Source organism: Lepidochelys kempii, chromosome 1 (assembly GCF_965140285.1).
Source record: "Lepidochelys kempii isolate rLepKem1 chromosome 1, rLepKem1.hap1, whole genome shotgun sequence".
Lineage (NCBI taxonomy): Eukaryota > Metazoa > Chordata > Testudines > Cheloniidae > Lepidochelys > Lepidochelys kempii.
Window position 1 is genome coordinate 211,172,333 of NC_136380.1, and position 23,888 is coordinate 211,196,220.

The 23,888-nt window shown below is 45.2% G+C and overlaps 1 protein-coding gene across 9 annotated transcripts in view; it reads right to left on the bottom strand.

Moving 5' to 3' along the window:
• Window positions 1-1,424: 1,424 nt before the first annotated feature.
• Window positions 1,425-23,888, bottom strand: part of ZNF384 (zinc finger protein 384) — a 30,705-nt gene continuing 8,241 nt past the window's right edge. For 6 of the 9 annotated variants that reach the window (XM_073311384.2, XM_073311391.2, XM_073311397.2 and 3 more), the window contains 6 exons: window positions 5,990-6,214; window positions 5,210-5,392; window positions 4,351-4,429; window positions 3,283-3,441; window positions 2,852-3,100; window positions 1,425-1,836 (listed from right to left, as the gene is read on the bottom strand). In XM_073311384.2, coding sequence (XP_073167485.1) covers window positions 1,657-1,836; window positions 2,852-3,100; window positions 3,283-3,441; window positions 4,351-4,429; window positions 5,210-5,392; window positions 5,990-6,214 — 1,075 coding nt within the window. In that variant the 3' untranslated portion in view covers window positions 1,425-1,656. Of the gene's footprint in view, window positions 3,101-3,282; window positions 3,442-4,350; window positions 4,430-5,209; window positions 5,393-5,989; window positions 6,215-23,888 lie in introns of all 9 variants that reach the window. The other 3 variants (XM_073311372.2, XM_073311366.2, XM_073311415.2) reach the window with 3 other exon arrangements.

The following is a 23,888-nucleotide window of genomic DNA, read 5'->3' on the forward strand; positions in this document are numbered from 1 at the left end:
AAATCACTGTTTGCACAATTTGTTGATGACACAAAGATTTGCAGAACGAGGACAGCGCAGTTTGACAGAGGAATCTGAATTGCTTGGTAAGCTGGGCCCATTCAAACAAAATGTGTTTTAATACACCCAAATGCAAAATTACACATCTAGGAACAAGGAATGATTGCTCACACCTACAGCCTGTATCCTGGAAAGCAGGGGCACTGGAAGGGATTTAGGTGTCATAATAGACAAGGAACTCCCAGTGATGCAAAAAGGACCAATATGATCCTTGGATATATAAACAGGGGAGTACTAAGCAGAAGTAAGGAGGTGATTTTACCCCTGTACATGTATTAGTCAGACTGATATCAGAATACTGCATCCAGTTTTGGAGTCCAGTTTTGGAGAGACTGGACAGGGCATAGAGAAGAGCCACAAAAATGATTTCAGGGTTGTGGAGAATGCTTTATCGTAACAGGTCTAAAGAGCACCATCTGTTTGTCTTCCAGACAGAAGATTGAGAAGTGTCTTGATTTCAGTGTCAAAGTATCTTCATGGGGAGAAAATACTGGATACTAAAGGGGGTCTTTAATCTAGCAGAGAAAGGCATAACAAGAACCGCAGGCTAGAGCCTGAAGCTAGACTAATTTAAGTTAGAAATTAGGCACAATTTTTAACAGTGAGGGTAACTAGTGGAACAAACTACCACGGGAAGTGGTGGATTCTCTACCTCTTTAAATCAAGCATAGATGCCTCTCTGGAAGATAGGTTTTAGCCAAACATAAAAGTGATTGAACTCCACAGAGGGGTAACTGGGTAAAATTTAATGGTCTGCAATATACAGATCAGACTAGATGATCTAATGGTTCCTTCCAACCTAAAATTTGATAGTACAATCCCACAGCAATTTGCAGCAATGCATGCATAGGAGCATAAGGACATAATGCTCACAACTCCAGCCCACTCATGCCCAGCACACAGAGGGAGGGGTATGTTCCTCTCTGTCAGAACTGTTCAAACTCAGAGGCAGAGATGCACATTTATACAGCTGCTCACATAGATGTGCTGGTGCACACATGAAGGAACACACAATTCTCGCCCGCTTATCTTGTGCATACAGCCAGAAAGATGCTCATGCTCACACCAGCACCTCCATGCCCCAGTAAGCCTTTTATACCAATTTCTTTCTATACATAGTTGTAAAACACCCACCCTCCCCCAGTAGTTTATACAGGATCTTGGGGTTTGGGGGTTTAATCTCAATAAATAATTTTTCCCCTGCTTCCTTGTTCTCTTTCTTCTGAGCCAGCCTTCATGATCCAATTAAAAGCCAGACAGATAGTTACATGATAATCCAGAAACCATATGGACCAAAAAAAGGGGACATTGAAAAAAAAACTCAAAGACAAAAAGAGAAAGGGAGGGGGGGAACACCACAAAGATTGAAAATAAAAATTTGCCTGGATAATGCATTTTATAAACAGAGAGATAGAAACAGTTACAGCAAGAACAGAGCGGGCCAGGGGTAGGAAATAGATTTTTTTTAATAAATTCAAGGGGCTTTCAGTTTATTCTTGGCGGCTCCCCCTTCTCATTGGTTTGGTCTCTCCTTGTGGGGGGTCTGTTCCCTTCCCTCAATTGTCCACCGTCTAGCGAATCCATCTGGTCCTGGTTCTAAAAGAGGCCACCATTACCATGTGAGTCCAGCCCGTCTTGGCAAGAGGGAGCCTGGAAGAATGCCCTCGGAGAGACACAAGCAGGAGGAATTAGCCTTTTCCTGCCTCCTGCTGGCTCCTTGAAGAGGCTGGTCTGTTCCGCCTCCTCCTTTGGGAACCAGAAGACAGACTGCTGAAACTGAGGGGAGGAAGGGTGAGGGTCAGAACCCCTGCCTCTCCTTCCTGGGAAGGGGACATGGGAGGGGTGGGCAATAAGCATTGTGGCAGTCTCTTATCCTCCCACTGCTTTTTTGGTTTCCTGATGCTGCCCGCAGACTTTTTGGGGGAGATGGAGACTAAGCTACTATTGCATTATCCACAAAGGGCAGGCCCAGCAGTGACCTGGAACCCACCCCCCTGGATCTTCGGAGGGGGGGGGGTCGTCTCTCTCTCCTACAGTTGGGTGGCAGACGGGGCAGCTGGACCACACACAGACCCTGCCCGTGTTCTCCAGTGGGGGAGAAGAGAAATTGCAGACCTCCCACATCCGCCAACAGCTTAGGCAATGTCAAGCCCAAGGAATACGCCTCACCTCCCCTGTCCCCAAGAGTTCTCCCTTTCACCCAGGGGAATTATCCTAGCCTGGAGCTGGAGAAGTCACCCCTTCTCACTTTCACAAGTAGGAAAGGGGAATGAATGTTTTCCTTTAGCCACATAAGGAAATCCTAAAAAAACCCATCACTGTGAACTCTGTCATAACCTTCCATGCCCTGCTGCCAGCATGCATCCAAGCCACTCTGCACACTAATAGCCTCTTTCCATCCCATCCCACCCCACCACGTGTGGCCCAGAAGGTGCCCCCTCCACCTGCTTTCAAGCCACATTTTAAAATTATACAGAGGCAAAAATTAGGCCTTTGAGTGTGAACTCAGGGGCTTGTGTGAGAGAGGTGGCTCCCAGCACTGGAAAGGGGCTCTTGCAGGCTAGAGTATCCCCTCTTTGGAGCAGGCAGTTGCATAAGATGCCTGTGGAGACAGGCTATCACTCCAGGGGCTGCCATTAACAGGGTACACTGCCAGGAGAGGCTGTTGCACAAGGAGAGGCCAGAGGCTGTTGCACAAGGAGAGGCCATTGCCCCTGGGCACAGGCTATGCACGAGAGGTTTTTTGCTCCCTGGGTCAAAGTCTCTCTTAGGAGCTGGAGAGATGCTCCACCTGGATGGTGCTGGTGCTGACAGTGAGGCAGATGTTCTTGTGGTGCTCTGAAGTCTTGTAAGGGGTCAGGTCAAAGGAGCAATGGGATGGAGGGTTGGGGGGGTTAGTGTCTCCAGAAGGGCCCCCCACTGCCCCACCACCCTGCGGCTGGAAGTGCTGCTGCTGGGAGGCCTGAACTTGGGCCTGCGCCACTTGCTGCTGTGGGTCAGGGATGTTGTGTTTCCGCATGTGCTTCATCAGGTACGTCTCCTGGGGAGGGGAGGAAGGGAGGAATCAAGGTGAGAGCGAGCTCCTGGGAAAGCAGGCATCAGTGGTCCACTGGGGACAGATCTTGAGACCTCTCCCACCCAGCACCTCCTCAGGGTTGAGGACTAAATCTCTGCCCACCGGGGGAGTACTTCCATGCCTACCCTGCCTTCAGTGGTACTCACTGAGGTGTAGGCCCGGCTGCAGATGGAGCAGGTATACACCTTGGCATGCTTCACTGTGTGCGTAGCCAGGTGAACTTCCAGCGAGGCAGCATCTGTGTACGCACGGTGGCAATTGTGGCACTTGAACGGTTTGTCTTTGTTGTGCTGCCGCCTGTGGGACTGCAGAGGGGTGGAGGAAGGATGGAGAGAGCATGGGCGGGGAGGGGAATTGGATGTTAGAGCTGAAGATGCCCTCTCATGACCTACTCCCTCTCAGGCCACAGGCCTCCTTGTTCCCAGTATAACCAAGTGATTGGGCTCTGGGCTAGTTCCTTGGGGAGGAGCTCTCAGTTCTTGTCCCCCACCATCCCAGTCTCCCTCCTGCTGGTTCATTGGCAGTATGTGAAGAGGGGAATCTCCCAATCCTCAACAGGCTCCACCCTTACCCTTCTCCTCTGTCCTTCCCTACTCCCATCCCCTTCCTCTCAACTCCTTTCTTACATCCTACACTGCTCTCCTAGGCTCTCACCATTCCTGACTCACTTTAGCCCTATATACCGAACAACTCTTCCACAGCCCTTTTATTCCTTGCTGTTTATAGCTCCTCCACATTTAACATCGCCTACGACGTCCCTTAACATGCTGCTCACCCCCTCTTCCATGGCACTAAAGAAGCCAACAGTCTAGCCCACGACCAGTGACATCTCTGATCCCTCTGGTCCCCCAGCCCTTCTCTTTTCCCTCCACACCATGGGGGCAAGGGCAGTGCTACCAGCTCTTGTGATTTTACCACAAGTTTCATGATATCTGGTGATTTCCTGAGATCCCCAGCTCTGGAGTATCATAGGAAAGAAAAGGTTGAACACGTGACCTCAAAAGCCAGACAGCAAATGAAAAGAACCCAAAATTTTTCAAAATCTCGTAATATTATGGGGCTTGAATTGTTTTTTGGGGTGGCAATGCTGCAAGTCTCCTCCTCTGCTGCAACTCCACCACACCTGGAGCAGCCTCCCTGGATTTCTCTGCTCTCCTCCCCTGCAGCGCTGTGTGCTCCCTCCACTGGGGCTTGGGGTGAGTTCACCCCCTTACCTGCAGGTTGGAGAGCTGGGTGAAAGCCTTTTCACAGCCTGGGTGGGCACATTTGTAGGGTCGGTCCCCAGTGTGGATGCTGTCAGGGAGGAAGAGCACAAATGGGAAGCAGTGAACAGGAAGTCGAAATGGATCCCCATGGCCTGATGCCCTGACAAGATCCCATAGCCACTCAAGCAGGGATGGGTGCGATGCTACCCACAGACACTATTCTAACCTCACTGAGCCAAGGGGGCCCTGCTCTGCTCCTATGCCCAGCTAGAAGAGAAACTGGGGAGATTATCTAGGATCAGACTGGGTACAGAGGATGACAAGGACAGAAGTGACAGGCCAGCTTGGTATCTGTAGCAGTGCCAGGAGAAGTGGCTGCATGTCCAGGTTCTCTGTCCCCAGCATAGGCGTCCGCATGACTAAGGTTCACCTCTGCCCCACAAAGTGCCAAGAGACGCGCTCCTGCTCAGGGTGCACACAATCTCTGCCTCTCAGGGTGATATCTGTGTCTCTGTGCCCCCTGCAATGCCAGGGAAAGCTTCCACACACTCAGTCTCAGTGCCCAACCCCCATAGTGCCAGGCTGGGATCCCTCATGACCAATGTCTCTCTCTCTGTGCCCCCCACGGTGCAAGACCAAGGATCCCCCAAGGCCAGAATGTGCCCACCTCTGCCCTGACGTGGTCAGTGTCTCCTGCGCAGCCTCCACTCCATCCTCTCTCTGGTGGGCCGCGTCCTCCTGGGGGTGCAGCCTGCCGCATCCCCTGCCCGCCCCCCGCATGCTCGGCGCGCGTACTCCACAGGTGCATGCCGGCGGTGGGGGGGCCGGGCCGGGCCAGGGCCAGGCCCCAGCCTCTTGTGGCCCTTACCGTGTGTGCTGCTGCAGGTGGGAGAGCTGGCGGAAGGCCTTCTGGCAGTAGCGGCAGCTGTAGGGCTTGGCCCCCGAGTGGATGCGGAGGTGCTGAGCCAGGTAGGACGTGTTGGCGAAGCTCTTGGAGCAGTGAGGACACTTGTGCGGCTTGACAATCGCTGTGTGAAGCTTGGAGTGGATCCTGCCGAAGAGGAGGAGGAGCAGCAGCAGTTGGACACGACCACCATCTGGCTAGTGTGGATGGAAGGAGGGCACGAAGGGGGTGGGACAGCACCACGCTACCTGGCTACACGTAGGAACTCCAGACGTGGACTGAATCCACATGCCCCCAGGGTGTACAAAACCAAGGCCTGTCTGCACCAGGGGGCCAGAGAGAGGAGCTGGACAGTCTCGACTGAGGGGCATTGGCAGAACTGTGTGTGCGAAGCCCAGGACTGGAATAGCAGAGGGGTAGCAAGACAGGTGGTGGTACAGGTAGAGCTATGTTGGGGGTGAGGGGGAAGTGGACAGCCCTATACCTACTCAAGACTCCCACTGATAACGTCAGGCTAGGGTTCACAGGAAGTATCACCTCTCTTCAGACACCCCTAAGAACAGGCTGTCCTGGCCTTCACTATGGCAACAGGTCCCATATGTTTGGGAGCACCACTACAGATCTGGTGTGTGGAGGAGGTACCCAGCCTATGGGAAACAGTGACTGCCCAGCCTAGTGTGTTTGCAGCATGCTGGGATGACGGCAACATGCAGTGCACAAGGCCCCAGCCTTCTCCACCCTTACCGTGTGTGCTGCTGCAGGTGGGAGAGCTGGCGGAAGGCCTTCTGGCAGTAGCTGCACGTGTAGGGCTTGGCCCCTGAGTGGATGCGAATGTGCTGGGCCAGGTAGGAGCTGTTGGCGAAGCTCTTGGAGCAGTGAGGACACTTGTGTGGCTTTGTCTCCGTATGAGACTTGGAGTGGATCTGCATCTCCGACTTGGAATAGAACGTCAGCGAACACATCCGGCACCTGGGACCGGGATGAGGGGGAGAGAGAGTGTCATATGGGGCAGGCCCCAACATGTACCAAAATTAACAGGGTGGAGTCCTCACTACCAGAGGCTTAATGTCCCAGAGAAGGGAGGGGTAGTCCCTCTGTGTCTCTAGGGAGACCCCACCTGGGAGACCATGCTCAGCTGTGGGCCCCTCAATCTCAGAAAGAGAGAGACAGATTCGGGGAGATCAGAGAAGAGCCACAGACACACTCCAGGGACCAGGCTGGTCAAGTTCTTGAGGGAGTCAGAGCTAAATCCACTTAGCTTGGTGAAGAGATGAGAAATGGGAGACAAGACAGCACCCTAGAAAGGGCATAAGCAGATAGGTATGATGGGAGTAGAAATAAAAATTCCCAGACAAAAAACTTTGTTCATCAATCATTTATTTGTTCGGGGGTGAAAAAAGGACAGAAAACCTGGGATTTCCAGGTTAAGGTTCCACTTCACAATAAAAGCTGACCAGCAAGTGCTGGCATGTCTGCAAAAGCAGTTAAGATCGCCACCACCGTAACTCCGCTCCCTCTTTGGAGAAGATATTGTACTTGTACAGTTTGAGTAGAACGTTGAAAATGAGGAGTACAGAGAATGCTTTTATAATTGGTTTCACATGTGCCCTGAATACCAAACATGATGCTTCATCACCTCAACACTTATATTGTTTCCATAGCCTTGCCATATTTCATTATATTGCTCTAGGAGTTTGGACACATTAGCGCTATGCTCAGATGTATATCTGGTGCCACACGGGCTCTTTAAGCAGGGGGAAATGATTGACCTCTGTCTGCTATTTATCAGTAATTGATAAAAAAAGGTTTTTTCCAAGGACTGCACATGGCTCCAAGACGCCATTTGTCTAATAGTGTCTAAAAGTTTTATTGATTGCTGTTGCAATGAAAAGGTAAGGCTGTCTAAGTCTCTGGCTACTCTTCGGGCTGCCACTCCATGGGCAGAGTTATGTTTGTTGTGGCCTTAACTATTCATTTGCAGACTTTTCAATATTTTGTGGGGTTTTTAGCAAAATGAAACATGCCCACGGAATGTGCACTTGGAACTTCCAGGCTAATGTTTGAGAAAATTAAAAGGCCGCCTAAAGGATTTTTGACTAATCCAAAGATTATTCCAACTTTCACTCCAGATTGATGATTTTTTTTTTTTTGGGTCTGGGAATTTCCTTAAGTATTTAAAAATGTTTAAGAATTGCTCAGTGACAGGAGTCCCAGTCGATACTGGGAGTCAGCAGGAATTGGAACCCACTCTTCTCAGACATCCCCTTAAATTCAGATGTGGCTTTTCCCTCTCCCCAAAGAGATGCCTTCCCCTCCATGTGTTTGTGTCTACCCCCCCCGCCACTCTTTCAAACACACACACCCCCACCCACCCACCACGGCTATTCACATTGGGGCTATGTGACAGTTATGAAATATGCATCAATTTGATTAGTATATGCAATGCAGAAATACATTTATCCAACACTTACCTGACACCTCCACAGACCCTATCCAGCCATGCCCTTGTTCCAAGTCCAGTTGCTGGAATCTCACCTCCCTGGTGCAGATACCTACCACTGCTCAGAGCTCCTTCCTCCCCCACCATTCATTAACTCCTTTTTTCAGTCATTCCCACATTCATCTTCCCCTGCTTCTCATCCAACCTTTTTCCCAGATCCTAGTATAATGCACGCATCCAAATAATGCACTGACACCGCACTCGGCTATCTAACTCACATGCTATCAGAGTGCACCATTATCTCCTCAGACAATCATAGGCATCAGTGCTCTCCAGGACCAACAGCGTGGAAGATGTTTTAAATATCAACATTAAGCTATTTTGAAGATGTGAGGATCCAAAAGGAGCATTAGAATGATTTCCAAGAACCAAAAGTTCATTTATTACCCTAAATGTTTTATCCAATTTACTCCCAAACTTTCCAAAGAGTTTCAACCCTGGACTTACATACAGCATGTGAAATTTTGGGTGAATTTTTACCTCATACTTTCAGGACAGCTGACCACATCCTTGAGAGCAGAGATGCTAAAAAGAACATCCAGTTGAACACAAGCTCCCAATGCAATGCTGTGGCTAGGAGGGCTAATGTGACCAGAGGCTGTACAAGTTATCAGACAGATGTGCTGAATAATGCGTAAGAGTAAATATTACCTCCATACAGCACTGGAGAGACTGTTACTGGAATATCATGTCACATCATGGTATTCACACTTCAAAAATGATGTTGAAAAAACTGGATAGGGCTCAGAGAAGGCCTGTAAGAATGATTCACAGTTTGGAAAACCTGTTTGCCTGAGAGACTGAAGGGGTCCAATGTATTAGCTTGTTTCAAAGCTTAAGCAAACAGGTGATTTGATCACTGTCTCTAAGTATCTACATGGGGGAGAAAATATCCAATAGTAGAGGACCCTTTAATGTAGCAGACAAGGGCATAATGAGATCCCATGGCTGGAAGCAGAAGTCAGAAAAATTCAAACTGGAAATAAGACAAATTTTCAACAGCAAGGGTATTTTACCATTGAAACAACTTACAAAAGCATGTGGTCGATAGACTCCATCATTTTGGAGTCTAAGTCAAGACTGGAGGACAGATTTTTAGGTGTGCTTAGCACCCTTTAGAAAATCCATCCCTAGATATCTTTCTAACAGATCTGTTCCAGTTTAAACATGAATTATTGGATTTGATGCAGGAGGTCTGACTCTACGATCATAACAATCCCTTTAGGTCTTTAAAAAAAAAATCAATTAATATTGCTGTTTAGATTTCATACTATGACACCATTCACTGCATTCCCTTTAGCAACTAATTTTGTAATGCTATAAGAAAAGCCATCAAGTTTGTCTGCCAGGGTTCTCCTGACATACAGGGTATATAAACACTCCTCTTCCCTGCTCCAATGTGGCTTCAGGTAAAACGCAGGCACATAAATTGGCTAGTTGATATGGAAGGATGACACTATCTTTGGGATGAACCTCAATGAGGACACAGGTAAACCTTGTCCTTAAAGGATATAGTACGGAGAGGCAGAGACATAAAGGTAACACAGCTGTCCTACTGGTCAGACAAGGTGACAGCAACTGAAAATGCCGCCTTTGTTGATAGATGCAGCAGAGAGCAAGTAGCCAAACGCTCAAACAAGGGACCAATAAGTCTTGATAACACTAAGTTTAGATCGCACAGAGGAACATGGTCTTGCACCTGAGGATATCATTTGATTTAGGCCTTTCAAAAACCTTATGGACACATCATTAAAGAAAATACAGCAATTATCCACCTTTGGGTCGAAGGCTGAAACAGCTGTCATGTGTACTTTGATCAAACTAACAGCCAACAGCTGGTGTTTCAGGTACAATGAGTAGTCCAGAATATGTTGAACCAAAGAACAGGACAGTGATATCACATACTGGTGAGACAAGATGCAAAAAAGTCTCCACTTAGAAAGGTAAGTAGCTCTTGTAAAACGCCACCTACTATTTAGCAGGATCTCTTAAATCTCTTTCAAGCAAGACTGCTCTCTAATATCTAGCCAGGAGTATCCATACAGTTAAATGAATGGATTGTAGGCTCAGGTGGAATAGGCAACCGTGGTCTTGGGAGATTAGGTCCAAGTGTAGTGGAAGCGAGACCGGAGGATTCACAGACAATGCCAGGAGAGTGGAGAACCAATGTTCGGAGTCCCACACTGGGGATATAAGTTAGACTCTTGCCTCGTCCTGTCTTGTCTTATCTTTAGTAAATACCATGTGAATACGCAGGGATTGGCAGAAAAGCACAGAGAAGCTTGCCTGAACAGTGCTACAAAAACATGTCTGTCGGGGAACTGCAGAGAACAGAACTGCTGACTTTCTGTTGGTTCTTGATGCAACTACGCCTAGCAAGAGAAACCCACCGTGATGGAAGATGTATTTGGCCATATCTGGATGAAGAGACCACTTGTGGTAACTTGTAAATGATTAACTTAGGCAGTCTGCTAAATTATTTTGCCTCCCCCCCCCCCCCCCCCAGAGGCAAGAAGCTTCTATATCTATAGAGTTGGCAATGCAGAGCTCCTAAAGCAGAGCTGTCTCTTGACAGAGTAGAGAAGAGGACTCCTCCCTGCATGTTGAGGTAGAACATTGTTGCTGTGTCGTCTGTGAGGACTAACAGGCTGTTTCCTTTGATCGGTAGCAGAAACACTTGGTATGCCGGTCTGACAGCTTTCAGCTCTCTGATGCTGATGTGTAAAGGTAAGTTCTCTGGGGACCATAAACCCTGAGTCTGTAGAGAAGCCTGATGGGCCTCCCCAGCCAAGGGTATGTGTTGTGGGCCAGCAAAGGGAACTTATCCACCAATCTAGGGAGGTGAGGACTAAGGAAGGCACCCTCACCACTGAGTCTAGATGACAGCTCAGCAAAGACTGACATCAGCCCACCCCGTAGAATTCTAGGGTGCAGTTTGGCGTATTGAACCATGTAAATGCAGGAGGGCACATGCCTCAGGAGCTTCAAATGGTTTCATGCTCTTGTGACCGGGTGAGCTTCCATGTTTATAACAATTGATCAAATTGCCTGAGACCTTTAATCTGGAAGAAAAGCTCTGTCTTGAGTAGAGTCCAGTACAGCTCCTATAAAACTGTATCCTCTGGACTAGGGAGAGGAGATACTTGTTGACATTGACTAGCAGTCCCAGAGCACTGAATATTGACTGGATGAGCTATACACTGCACTGTACTTGCAGTCTGGATCAGCCCTTGACAAGTCAGTTGTCTAGGTAAGGGTAAATGAACTCCCGATTTTCTGAGGGACGCAGCTACTACTGCCGTAACTTTTGTAAGACTCAGGGAGGTGGTGACAGGCCATATGGTAGTATGGGGAACTGGTAATATTTTTGATTTACTAGAAATCTGAGGTACTTCCTGTGAGCTTGGTTGACTGCCATATGAAAGCAGATATCCTTAAAGTTGAGGGCAGCATACCAATCTCCTCCTTGAATTGTGGGGGCAACAGAAGCTAAGGTAAACATGCAACACCATCACTTTAAATAATTTGTTAAGTAGACGCAGAACTAAAATTGGTCTGAGAACCTGCTCCCCCATCCCTTTTCTAATCCCAAAAGGGAACAGAGGGACTAAAACCCCACCCCTCTGAGACACTGTAGAAGTCCTCTAAGGCCCCCATGGAAGGAGAGATTGTACCTCCTGGAAGAGTTCCTTGTGAGAGCGGTCCCTGAAGGGGGACGGAGGGATTGAAACAAGCTGGAAGGTACAGACCACCTCCACAGCGCTCAAGACACACTGGTCCGAAGTAATTTGGGACCAAGCACCAAGGAAGTGGGACAGAGTGTTTGCAAAAGTGGGGAAATTTGGGTCTGGAGAGATGGAGACTGGTATGGTGACCTTGACTGGTCCACCAAAATGACTGTTTGGCACTTTCTGGATGATGTCTTGAAGGGCCTGGAGCTGGAGCCAAAGCAGCAGGAAGGGGAGACCTGCACCTATGACCCCAGACTTCTTTTTTTGATAGGTCCTACCAGAGGTGTGTGTGCTAAAGTCGACAGTGCTTTTTGACTGGAGAAGGAGTGTACAAACCTAGGGACTTTAAGGTGGTCCTTCAGCCCATGGAGCTTGCTGTCCACCTGGTCTGAGAACAGAGAAAGATTCTCAAAAGGCAAGTCTTGAATAGTATTCTGGACTTTGCTGGGAAGACCAGAAGACTGTAACCAAAAGGGATCTCCCTCATGGCAACCACAGAAGCCATGGTTCTAGATGCTGAGAATGCTGCGTCCAGTCCAGCGTGCAGCAGTGTTCTCACTAAAAGCCTGCCCTCATTCACCAAGGAAGAGATTCTTGCCTAGCATTTTCAGGAAGCAGTTTTGAACCTCTCCATGAAGCCCCAGAAATTAAAATCATACCACCCCAGCAGAGTTTATTGGTTGGCAATTTAAATCTGCAATGCCCCAGATGAATAAATCTTCCTCCAAAAAAGTCCAGTCTCTTGGTGTCCTTTGATTTTGGGGGAAGAGGGACGATAGGACACAGCCAGATGCCCTATTACACACACATTAGCTGCTGTAACGACACATGTCCCTGAAGGTGGGTGGGAGTAAAGATATTCAAAGCCTTGGAAAGGCACATAGGACTTTCACTCTGCCTGCTTTGAGGTGGGAGGCAATGAAGGGTCTGCCACAGAGACCTCATAGGCGCTAGTATTGCCTCATTAACTAGCAGTGCTACTCTAGAGATACCTGTCCCTAATAAAATGTCAGACGTGAGGACTCCCTGACTTTCTCAAACATGAATGCCCAAAGTCTGAAGCCACCCTCTAATGATTCCCAATAAGCTTGAAAGTCACCAGGAGGGGGTGAAGTTGCCTCCGAGGAAACTGCCTCGTCCAAAGAGCAGGAGGAGGAAGCCAACACTGAGGGGGCTGAATTTCTTCCACAGGCTGTTCTGCTTCCAGTGCCACCTCTTGATGCTCAGTACCAGGCCTGGTACTGGACACTGAAAATGGAGCAGCTCAGTGCCAGGACACCACCTACGTAGATGAGGGCAAGGAGTAGGCATGACAAGGGGGGGATCTAGAAGCTAGGGGGGAAATCCCAGAGGTTCCAAAAAGGCCACTGATATGGGGTTGGACCCCAGTGACCTCCTGACATGATTTCCATGGTAGCTCCCACCATGGGGTCACAATGGTAGGCAGAGAGAGAGGATCTCAGAGGGGACTGGTGGGTTCTGCTCTGTGGTTGTGAGATGTAAGATCCGACCTCTGAGTTTGATGACAAAGTTTCCCCTTCCTCTGACCATGGAGGGGCTGCTCCAGTTGGTGCTGGGGACCAGCACTGAGAATCTGGTGATGAGTGAAGTGTCACCATCATTGCTGGCTTCCCCTTAGACAGTACTACTGGGCTGACTGTCTAGGAATTAGGCAGCTGGTGTAGTCTTGCAAGTTTCACTGTTCGTGCTGGTACCAGACAGGACAACAGTGCTGGGAGATCCAACTCCTGCAGCATCAGCACCAAGAGGCAGAGCAAATTCTTTGCCACAGTAAATGCCTCCGGGGTAGCCAGCATGGAGATTGTACCTTGCTGTGGTGCCGCTGAAGTTGATGATGGGCTCAAAGGCTAAGGCACTGACTTGGACGGGGAGTGCTTACATATCAGATGCACTCCATTCAACTTGTTCTCTTACCAGACTTAGAGGGTGGAGATCTTCTCCTGGTCAGAGCCTCTTTGGAAGACTTTTATTTCTTCTTCAGCATGTATGAAGGAGATCAGTGCCAGGACTCTGACAATGCTGCAGGCTCGCTTCTCACTGAAGCTGCAGCACTCAGCACCAAACTGGACTGGGCAGCTCTGATGGTGGTCTGAATGCCACCTCCCTAAACTTTTTCATTCTAGGATTGAATTCCTGTTCTTTCATGTATGCTTCGCCCAGGCACTTAAGACAACTACTGTACAGGTCGCTCACTGGCATAGGCTTTGAGCAAGAAGCACACTGCTTGAAGCCCAGGGACCAGGGCACAGAGAAAGCCATTCTGGCAATGAACAGGGGCTCCAACAACTGTCAAGGGCAGCAAGAAGGAACTGAGGGAGGATAGGAGTAGTTCTGCCCTTTATACCTGCACACACTAATGTGTGGCAGCAGTAGGTGCTTGAGCTGCCCTATCGGTTAAAAAAAAGTTTGATGGCCATGTGCTGTGTGCACAGACACCAAGAACGGGATGCACATGTGCAATCACTGGGAAAACTCTTTCCATTATAAGAGTCTCTACCACTCAGACAAAATGAAACTGATCAACTGGAAATTTTGTTTATGTGACCCTTGGCTAGAAGGCAAGTTTGTGGGGACATTGTAAAGAGTTAATTAGTTTAAGAAATAGGATGTTTTTTACGAAAGAAAAGTTTTCACAAATATTTTTGCACCAAATATTGTTCATCAGAGCAGTGTGGCCTAGAAACTCATTTAGTTTGTTCTGCTTTCCTCACCAAGGCCCAGGGCCTTAAAGGAGTTGGCTTTTAGTTCTTGTGCAGTGGCTTTTCATCTATAAATCTAGGAAAGCTTTACAGAAAGATTAGTATCATCTTCATCATACAGAAACTGAGGCACTCAGAGTTGAATGAAGTGACTTGCCCAAAATTACACAGCAAGTCAGCAGTGGAGCTGCCAAAACTCCCGGTCATGGACCTGGACCAACCTCTCTCTTATAGTCAGAGTATGTTGCAACACCTCCAGTAAAGGTTACTGAAGGGATCTCCTTTAATTTTTCCATTATTTATAACTTTGCCAAATGCTCACCTTAAAGCCAGAAATTCTCCAGGTCGGTCTACCCAAGAGTTTTTTTTTTGTTTTGTTTTTTTAAAGTCAGACCAAAAACGATTTTGCCATATTTTCAGAATAAAATCATTTTAAAAAAAATGTGATTTATTTAACAAGCCTTTCTGGCACTTGAGTACAAGGGGTGGTAGAAACTTGATGCTGAGGAAAGAGATAATCCTTAGGTCACATGACCTTTTGGTGTTTGGGTGAAAATCTGTCTGCATTTAGCAGTTATAACCATTTAAAGACAGTATTTCATCCATGCTATATTTAAAATAATTCCTGGGTGTTTTTGTAAACAACTGTTTCCCACTATTCTAATAGTATCACACATGGGGGTGTAACAATTTCGTATGTAATTCTAGATTGTACTAAAAGATTTGGGGAATTCTGCAAGAAGGCAGTGATCCATATTCCAGACAGCTTCCTATTACACGGGAACAGGAATTGTCAATGCATAAGACCAATGGTCCACCTAAACCAGTGTCCTGTAGCCAACAGCCACCAGTACCAGATGCTTCAGAGGGAGATGCAAGCAGCCACCGAGTGGACAATTATGGAATAACTTGCCCAAGGGGGAAGTTTCTTCCAAATTCCAAACAGTGGTTTGGTTTATGCCTGAAGCAAGAGGATTTATCTACCTTTAAAAGAAATTTGTATTGATTATATACACACACATAATCAATCAGTGGAACTTATCTTATTGAGACCAAGAGCTTAGCTGGATTCAAAATAGGTTATTTATATGGATAATAAGAAAATAATTTCCTTTATAAGTTTTGAATTTGCTGCCTCTCAGTTTCATTGAAGGTCTCCTTGCCCCTGTATTATGAGAAAAGTTTAATAAGGGCATCTTAACCAACCTTTTGTCTACTCCATTCATTAGTTTGTATTCTTCTTACTCATCTGCTCTCTCAACTGAACAGTCCCAATCTCCCCAAGCCTCTAATCATTTTCACTCCATCTCTCTGAACCACCACTATTTTGGTATATGCATCTTGAGAGGGAGGCCCAGAAATTGCACGTGAAGTCATTTATACAATGACATCATAATATTCCCAGAATTATTTCTCATCCCACTGTATGTGTGTTCTAGCAGTTTTGTTTTTCTTAACTGGTGCTGCACACTGTAAAGTTTCAATGAAAATTTATTCTCAGTAGAGCCCAGGATTTTTTCCTGATTGGTTAGAGATAATATAGTTCCCAGCATGTCAAAGGAGTTCAAATTACTCCTTCCGGTGTGCATTACCACCATGTATTTGTCAACAAATATATTTTTCTTCTTTAAAAATTTAAAATGGATTTCTTTAAAAATAACCTTGGAAAGTAAAAAACTACACAGAAGCGCTCACAACTCGGAAATGCCAAAGTTAAGGAAGGATGTGCATTCTTAACTGTGTCCCCATAAATCTGGGTGATAGTGACACTATCTTCAAGAACACAATCACATTTATATCCACGAGACCCCTGCTTCATCTGGTGCCCAGAGGCAGTACTTTTGCCTCCTCACTGTTCAATTAACAGTTCCTTTGCCTCACTCATTGGGCACTGTTTAACTGTACGAGGCAAGAGGCCTGCAGAAACACAACCAGGTAATAATGACCTATTGTAATACAGATATGCAACGATTTTGATTCAAGTGCTTAACCATACGATGTATTCTATTTAGTTATTAAATCCAGTTTTTACATGATTCCAGATGTCCCCCTGGGTCTGGTATGGGTTTTATGATATGGTCCAGCAGACAAAAGAAGAGCTTAAGTTAAGGTTTCATATACATAGTAGTACTTTATGAGGAGGACAAAAGAGCACTGCAGATTAAAAAACAACATCTGAAAGCCAGACAATTTGGAGGTTATTCTAAGAACAAAATTGGAAAGAGGGAAAATGCAAAAATCAAAGTAGCTTAAGCAACTTTAACGGTCTCCCAAGCCACCTGTCATTCAAACTGAAGACTGAATTTTATGCCTGCACGTGGCAGGGCACGTATAGTATCTGTGTTCTTAATTACACTGTTCAACCTACTAATCTTCATACTATCAAATCTATATGTGCCACCTACACCCACCTACCCATCCCCTATCCAGTCCTCTTATCACGCGAGTGCGAGTGACTTGACAAGACCAGAATATACCCTACATCACCTTCCTCACAAGACAGCAACATTGCCTGCTTTCTGTAAACACACCAGTGACCTGCCCAACACCTAAGCTGGCTTCTCACTACTGAGCAGTCACATCAGCTACTGAAAACTTCAAACACATTAACACTTTTCTGTTTGCATTTGGTTGGACTCCCTGGGGATACAGATACCGTAAAATAGGTATATCATCCTGGTCCAACTAGATACATCCTGCTACACAACGTCAGCAGAATGTGAGCCAACATATCTAGCTTAGTTAAGGAGGCTGTAGGTTTCTGAAAGTCCGCAGATGAAGCCTCCAACTACAGCAGTCAACATCAGCTTACAGCAATACATCAATGCTAATCCCTGAAATCTACTAGCCTCAATAATTCAACTTGTTTGTAAGTGGTGAATGAGGAGGCCCCATGACTGCAGAATTTAAGCTCTCAGATATTTAAACTTTTTAAATAATTACGTGTTGTGCCTGTCACCCTAGCACCAGAGTTCTGTATAAAAACTGCCTCAATCACCATCTGATCTTACATATGTGACTCAAGTTACTAATGTAGTGTCACTTTCCTGAGACTCTAGACAACTGGTTCTGGTCACTGCTGCTATTCAGAGCTTTGCTAAGTAGCAGTACAATCAAATGAAATTAATCATCACTCTTGTCAGCTCAGGACTGTTATTCAGAACCCAGCTTGAGACAGTGAACCTTATGAATGTCAATTTCACATTTCTGGATTGCATGGGAAAGCTCTGGGAGAGGCCTCTTACCTATAAGGTGCGCACACTTAAATTACATGGCAAAGACCTTGATTTTCTAACATTCTGCAGCTTTTTGTATGGACATCACATAGATGTCAGCAGCAGAAGCTGTAGGGCTCTGGCAGCTACGGTTTTTAGGATGCAGAAAACCGTGGGAAGCAGCCTGGCTTTCCTGCACTCAGGTGGAAGTTCACACACTTTTAAGGCCAGGAGGGACTATTAGATCACCCCCACTGTTCGAAAACTGTGCCAAACAAATTCAGTTTCTTGTCATAGATTTAAGAGATCTTTAATGCCCAGTCTATTCCCCCATAATGATCAAATTACCTCTATATTTTATTTTGGTTAAGCTAAACAGATTGAGCTCTTTAAGTCTCTCACCACAAGACATTTTTTCCATCCCTCAAGTAATTTTTATGGCATTCCTCCAAACACCCCTTTCAAAGCGTAGATGCCAGAAATGGATGCACTATTCCAGGATCAGTCTCGCCAATGCCATAGACAGAAGTAAAACCACCTCCCTACTCCTGCTCATACGTACAAGGATCAGGGCCACACTTTTGCATTGGGAGCTCCTGTTAAGTCATTTGTCCATGACACAATCCTTTAGAAAGTCACTGCTTTCGGTGATACAGTCCTCCATTCTGTAGGTATGGCCTGCATTTTTGATTCCTAGATGTATAACTTGGCATGTGGGTCTACTAAAATCCATTTTATTTGAATGGGCCCAGCTTACCAAGTGATCCAGATTGTTCTGTATGACTGCAATGTCCTCATTATCTACCACTCCACCAATCTGTGTCATCTGTAAATTTTATCAGCAATAATTTTATATTTACTTTCCAGATCATTGATGAAAATATTGAATAGTTTTGAACCTAGATCTGATCCCTGCAGAACACCACTAGAAACAGCTCTATTAGATAAGGATTCTCAGATTCTCCACTCTCCACTGTTTTTGAAATCCATCAGTTCACCAATTCTTTATCCATTTAATGTGTACTCTATTGTTATTGTATTGTACTAGATTTTTAATCAGAATGTCATGCAGTACCAAGTTGGGGCTTTCAGTACCGGGAAGCTAGATACCTCTCTTCAGGCAGAGGCAATAACAACTCATTAACCTACTGCTGATGTGGAACTAGACATTAACCAGTACACTAATTACATACAAAAAAAAAAACATTTAAAGAAGAGAGACTAGAAAGTCAAGCACTTGAAAAGTAGGAAATGTCAGAATTAAAGGAGGCCTGTGCAACAAGTTTGATTGATAGAAATAACAGCATTGATACACAATAGACTTGGCACCACATGGCATTTTGATTAAAGAAACTAAACAGTAATAAAACCAGCATGGCACACATTAAATGGATTAAACTTGGTTAAATGATAGATTTGAAAGAAGAAAAGGAGTACTTGTGGCAGCTTAGAGACTAACCAATTTATCTGAAAGTAACTGCAAACAGGGAATCATCATCAAACCGGTAGACTTCTAGTGGGGTCCCACAAGGATCAGTTCCTGGCCCTATGCTATTTAATATTTTTATCAATGACTTTGTTTTCTTCTAAGTCATCACTGATAAAGTTTGCAAATGATGCATATACATTGGGGGAGTGGTAAATGACGAAGAGGACAAGTCACTGATACAGAGCAATCTGGATCACTTGGTAAACTGGGCGCAATCAAACACTGAGTTTTCCTATGGCTAAATGTAAATATATACAGCTAGGAACACAGAATGTAGGCCCTACTTACACAATGGGGGACTCTGTCCTGGGAAACAGTGACTCTGGAAAAGATTTGGGGATCACGGTGGCTAATCAGCGGAACATGAGCTCCCAGTGCAGCACTGTGGCCAAAAGAGGCGAATGCCATCCTTGGATGCATAAACAGGGGAATCTCAAGTAGAAGTAGACAGATTATTTTACCCCTGTATTTGGCATTGATGTAACCACTGTTTGAATATTGTGTGCAGTTCTGGTGTCTACAATTCAAGGATGATAATAAATTTGGGAGGGTTCAAAGAAGAGCCACAAGAATGATTAAAGGACTAGAAAACCTGCCTTCTAGTGATAGATTCAAGAAGCTCAACCTAGTTAGTTTAACAAAGAGAAGGCTATGGAGTGACTTGGTTATAAGTACCTACATGGGGACCAAGTATTTAATAATGAACTTCAATTTAGCAGAGAAAAGTATATAACATGAGCCAACAGCTGGAAGTTGAAACTAGACAAATTCAGACTGGAAATAAGAAGTAAATTTATAATAGGGTAATTAACCTCTGGAACAAGTTACCAAGGGTCATGATGGATTCTCCATCACTTATAATTTTTAAATACAGATTGGATATTTTTTGTAAAAGATCTGCTCTAGCAATTATTTTGAGGAACTTCTATGGCCTGTGTTATACAGGAGATCAGACTAGATGATTATAATGGTTCCTTCTGGCTTTAGGTTGTATTAATCTTAATTTGCCCCCCTTGTGCAAATGCATTATGATAAAGTCTTTAATTCCATTATCACATATTTCCACAGGACAACTACCTCATTCAAGGTAGAGGGTGAACAGTGATCATCATTCTGCTTTGTCCTCATTGTTTAATGTGTGGCCCTTTACTGCACACTATTAAAATCCTGCTCTTAAAACAGAATTATTAATTTCCTCATAGGCTTTTCCGTGACTCTTATCACGATAGTATCTAAGTGCTTCACACATTAATGAATATATTTTCACAACACTGCTCTCAGGTGAGGTATTATCCCCATTCTATGGAGTTGAGGCACAGAGGTAAAGGTCAAAAGTCTCCACTAATTAAGGGGCACCAAACTGAAACACCATGGGCCTGATTTCTACAGAATACTTAGCATTATGTATATTCAATGCATAGCTTCCACTGATCTCAGTTGCAGCTAGGAATGCTCAGTTCTTCTGCAAGTCAGACCCCAGGGTCTCACATTTGGCACTCAGAAAATGAGGAACACACAATTAGTCACCACCTGGGAAAGGTTTGGTGCAACTTGATGGAACTCTATGGTGGGGCAAGGATAGAATCCAGTACTCTAGGGCAGTATTCAATTGCCTTAACCATAAGACCATCTTCTTTCTTCCAGCAGCTCTGTCTCATTCACTAGAGATCTTCCAACTTTCGCAAAAAACGAGACAGGGTCCTACAGACAAAAGGGAACTTCTCTACACTACGGTTGTCAGAATTAAGGTTGCCTGTGCATTTCTTAATATTCTAGTCTTGACTTTGCAACCCTAATGTTCTTTTAACATTATGTGTGTGTGCGTATGTATAAAAATTTCCTTGGTTTCTTAAAAAGCAAACTGAAAAAACCCACAAGAATTCCATTCTATGGCATACTGTTGACATCTATTTGGGTCATTAGATCGACTGCACGGACCTCTGCTACTTGAACTAATGGAGTAACTGAGAGCAAGAGCAGGATGTCATCCCCTGTAACGACTAGCACTAATGGGGGATGAGACATTCTGCCAGTGCGTTTCACAGGTATTTGCTGACAGCAGAGGAATGGTGAGGCTCAGGAATTTTGGGTTCCATACCAGGAGAACTCTCCTGCTGACATAGCACTGTCTACACAGGGGGCTAGGTTGGTATAACTGTGTCACTCAGGGGTGAGGATTTTTCACACCCCTGAGTGATCTAGTTATATCAGTGCAAGTCTGTAGTGTAGACCAGACCTGAGGAACTCTCTCAGATTCAGGTGTCAATAGAGGAGGTTTTGGAACAAACTGATAAACTAAACAGTAATAAGTCACCAGGACCAGATGGTATTCACCCAAGAGTTCTGAAGGAACTCACATATGAAACTGCACAACTACTAACTGTGGTATGTCATTTAAATCACCTTTTGTACTACTTGACTGGAGGAGAGTTAACGTGACACCAAATTTTAAAAAAGGCTGAAGAGGGGATCCTGGCAATTACAGGCCAGTAAGCCTAACTTCATTACTAGGCAAATTGGTTGAAACTATAGTAAAGAACAGAATTTTCAGACACAGATGAACATGGTTTGTTGGAGAAGAGTCAACATGGCTTTTGTAAAGGGAAATCATGCCGCACAAATCTATTAGAATTCTTTGAGAGGGTCAAAAAACATGTGGATAAAGGTGATCCAGTGGATATAGTATACCTAGACTTTCAGAAAGCCTTTGACAAGGACTCTCACCAAAGGCTATTAAGCAAAGTAAGTAGTCATGGGATAAAAGGGAAGGTCCTCTCCTGGATCAGTAACTCGTTGAAAGACAGGAAACAAATGGTAGGAACAAATGGTCAGTTTTCAGAATGGAGAGAGGTAAACAGCAGTACCCCCAGGGATCTGTACTATTCAACATATTCATAAATGATCTGGAAAAAGGGGTAGAGAGAGAGGTGGCAAAATATGCAGATGATACAAAATTACTCAAGATAGTTAAGTCCAAAGCAGACTGGAAAAGTTACAAAGGGATCTCACAAAACTGGGTGACTGGACTTGAAATTGGCAGATGAAATTCAGTGTTGATAAATGCAAAGTAATGCACATTGGAAAACAAAATTCCTACTATATATACAAAATAATGGGATCTAAATTAACTTATCACTCAAAAAAAGTGATCTTGGAGACATTCTGGATAATTCTCTGAAAACATCTGCTCAGTGTGCAGCGAAAGTCAAAAAAACAAACAATGTTAGGAACCATAAGGAAAGGGATAGATAAGACAGAAAATATAATGACACTATATAAATCCATGGTACACCCACACTTTGAAAACTGCATGCAGTTCTGGTTGCCCCATCTCAAATAAGATATACTGGAATTTCAAAAAGGACAGAGAAGGGCAACAAAAATGATTAGGGGTATAAAACATCTTCCATGACAAAAAATTAAAAAGACTAGGATTTCTCAGCTTAGAAAAGAGATGACTAAGTGGGGATATGCTAGATGTCTATAAAATCATGAATGGTGTGGAGTAATTGAATAAGGAAGTGCTATTTACCTCTTCATAGAACGTAAGAGCCAGGGGTCACTCAATGAAATTAATAGGCAACAGGTTTAAAAACAAACAAAAGGAACCACTTCTTCACACAACACACAATCCATCAACACACCAATGTGGAGCTCGTTGCCAGGGGATGTTGTGAAGACAAAAAATTGTAATGGGGTTCAAAAAAGAACTAGATAAATTCAGGGAGAATAGGTCTCTCAACGGTTATAAAAAAAGATGGTCAGGAATATAATCCAATGCTCTGGGTGTCCCTAAACCTTTGACTGCCAGAAGCTGGGACTGAACAACAGGGGATGGATCAATCAATAAATTGCCCTGTTCTGTTCATTCCTCTGAAACATCTGAAATTGGCCACTGTCGGAGAACAGGATACTGGGCTAGTTGGACCATTGATCTGACTCAATATGGCCATTCTTATGAGTGTCCGCACCAAATTAGGATTTAAATCGTTTCCATGATTCTGTGGGTTGCATTTGAGTAAACATCAGTTGAGAAACTAACTGGTTTTTAAACAAAGTTTATCATTTCCTTGTATTTTTAGCTGACAGCAAGTTCCAGGCCCCAGGATTTCCTGTCTCTCCAGCCTCTCTGATGCTCCCCAACTGTCCTCATCCCAACACTGGAAGAGAGGAGAACTGACAGAGAAAGTCCTTTGTCAAGCAGAGCTCCATTCCTGATGAACATGCATGGGTAGCCAGATGAGAAGTTCTGCGACAACCAGCCAAAGGAAGTTCATTCGGTTGTGACTCTAGACCCTCTGAACAAACAAGTAAAAGTCTTGGGGTGCAGACAGAATAAATGGAACTTGGGGTTCAAGGTGGCACAGAGAAGCGGGCAAGCATGAAGTCCTGTATGACTATTGTACCTGAGCCCGTGGCTCCTCTGCCCTCTCCTTTTTCCTGGACCCTGGGCTCCCCTAACCACTTACAACTCTCCCTCCATCCCCCAAAGTCAATTTGCTCCTGTGCCCCCATTTCTCTGTGCTCCTCACTCAGTTTTTCCAGCACATCTTCTGTTTTCCAGTTGCCCATCTCCCGCAGCCCTAAGAAAGCTGTTGATCCAAGAGCAATGGAAGGTAGGGGAACTGGGGAACCAGTGAAATGGCAGTAGGAGGTACAGAGCCCAAGGCAGGCAGCAGTGGGAAGACTTTTTTGTCCCCCACTCTTTTCTCCCATCTTCAAAAAAATCACAATCAGCAAAGCTATTCCATATAGTGAACTGGCTAATCATCCTGGTCTGCACAATCCAGACATCAGAACCAAACACCACATGCAAAGAGCTTTAATTTTATTTTAGAGGAAAAATGAGCCACATAGAAGAAGGGTTTGCCAAGGCAGAGAACTAAACTGGACCAGACAGCAGTAACTGCCTCCCAGCGCTGCCAGAGCTGTGCCATATCACATGCCAGGAAACTCAGAAGCTCCGAGAAACATTTCAGCCACCATCT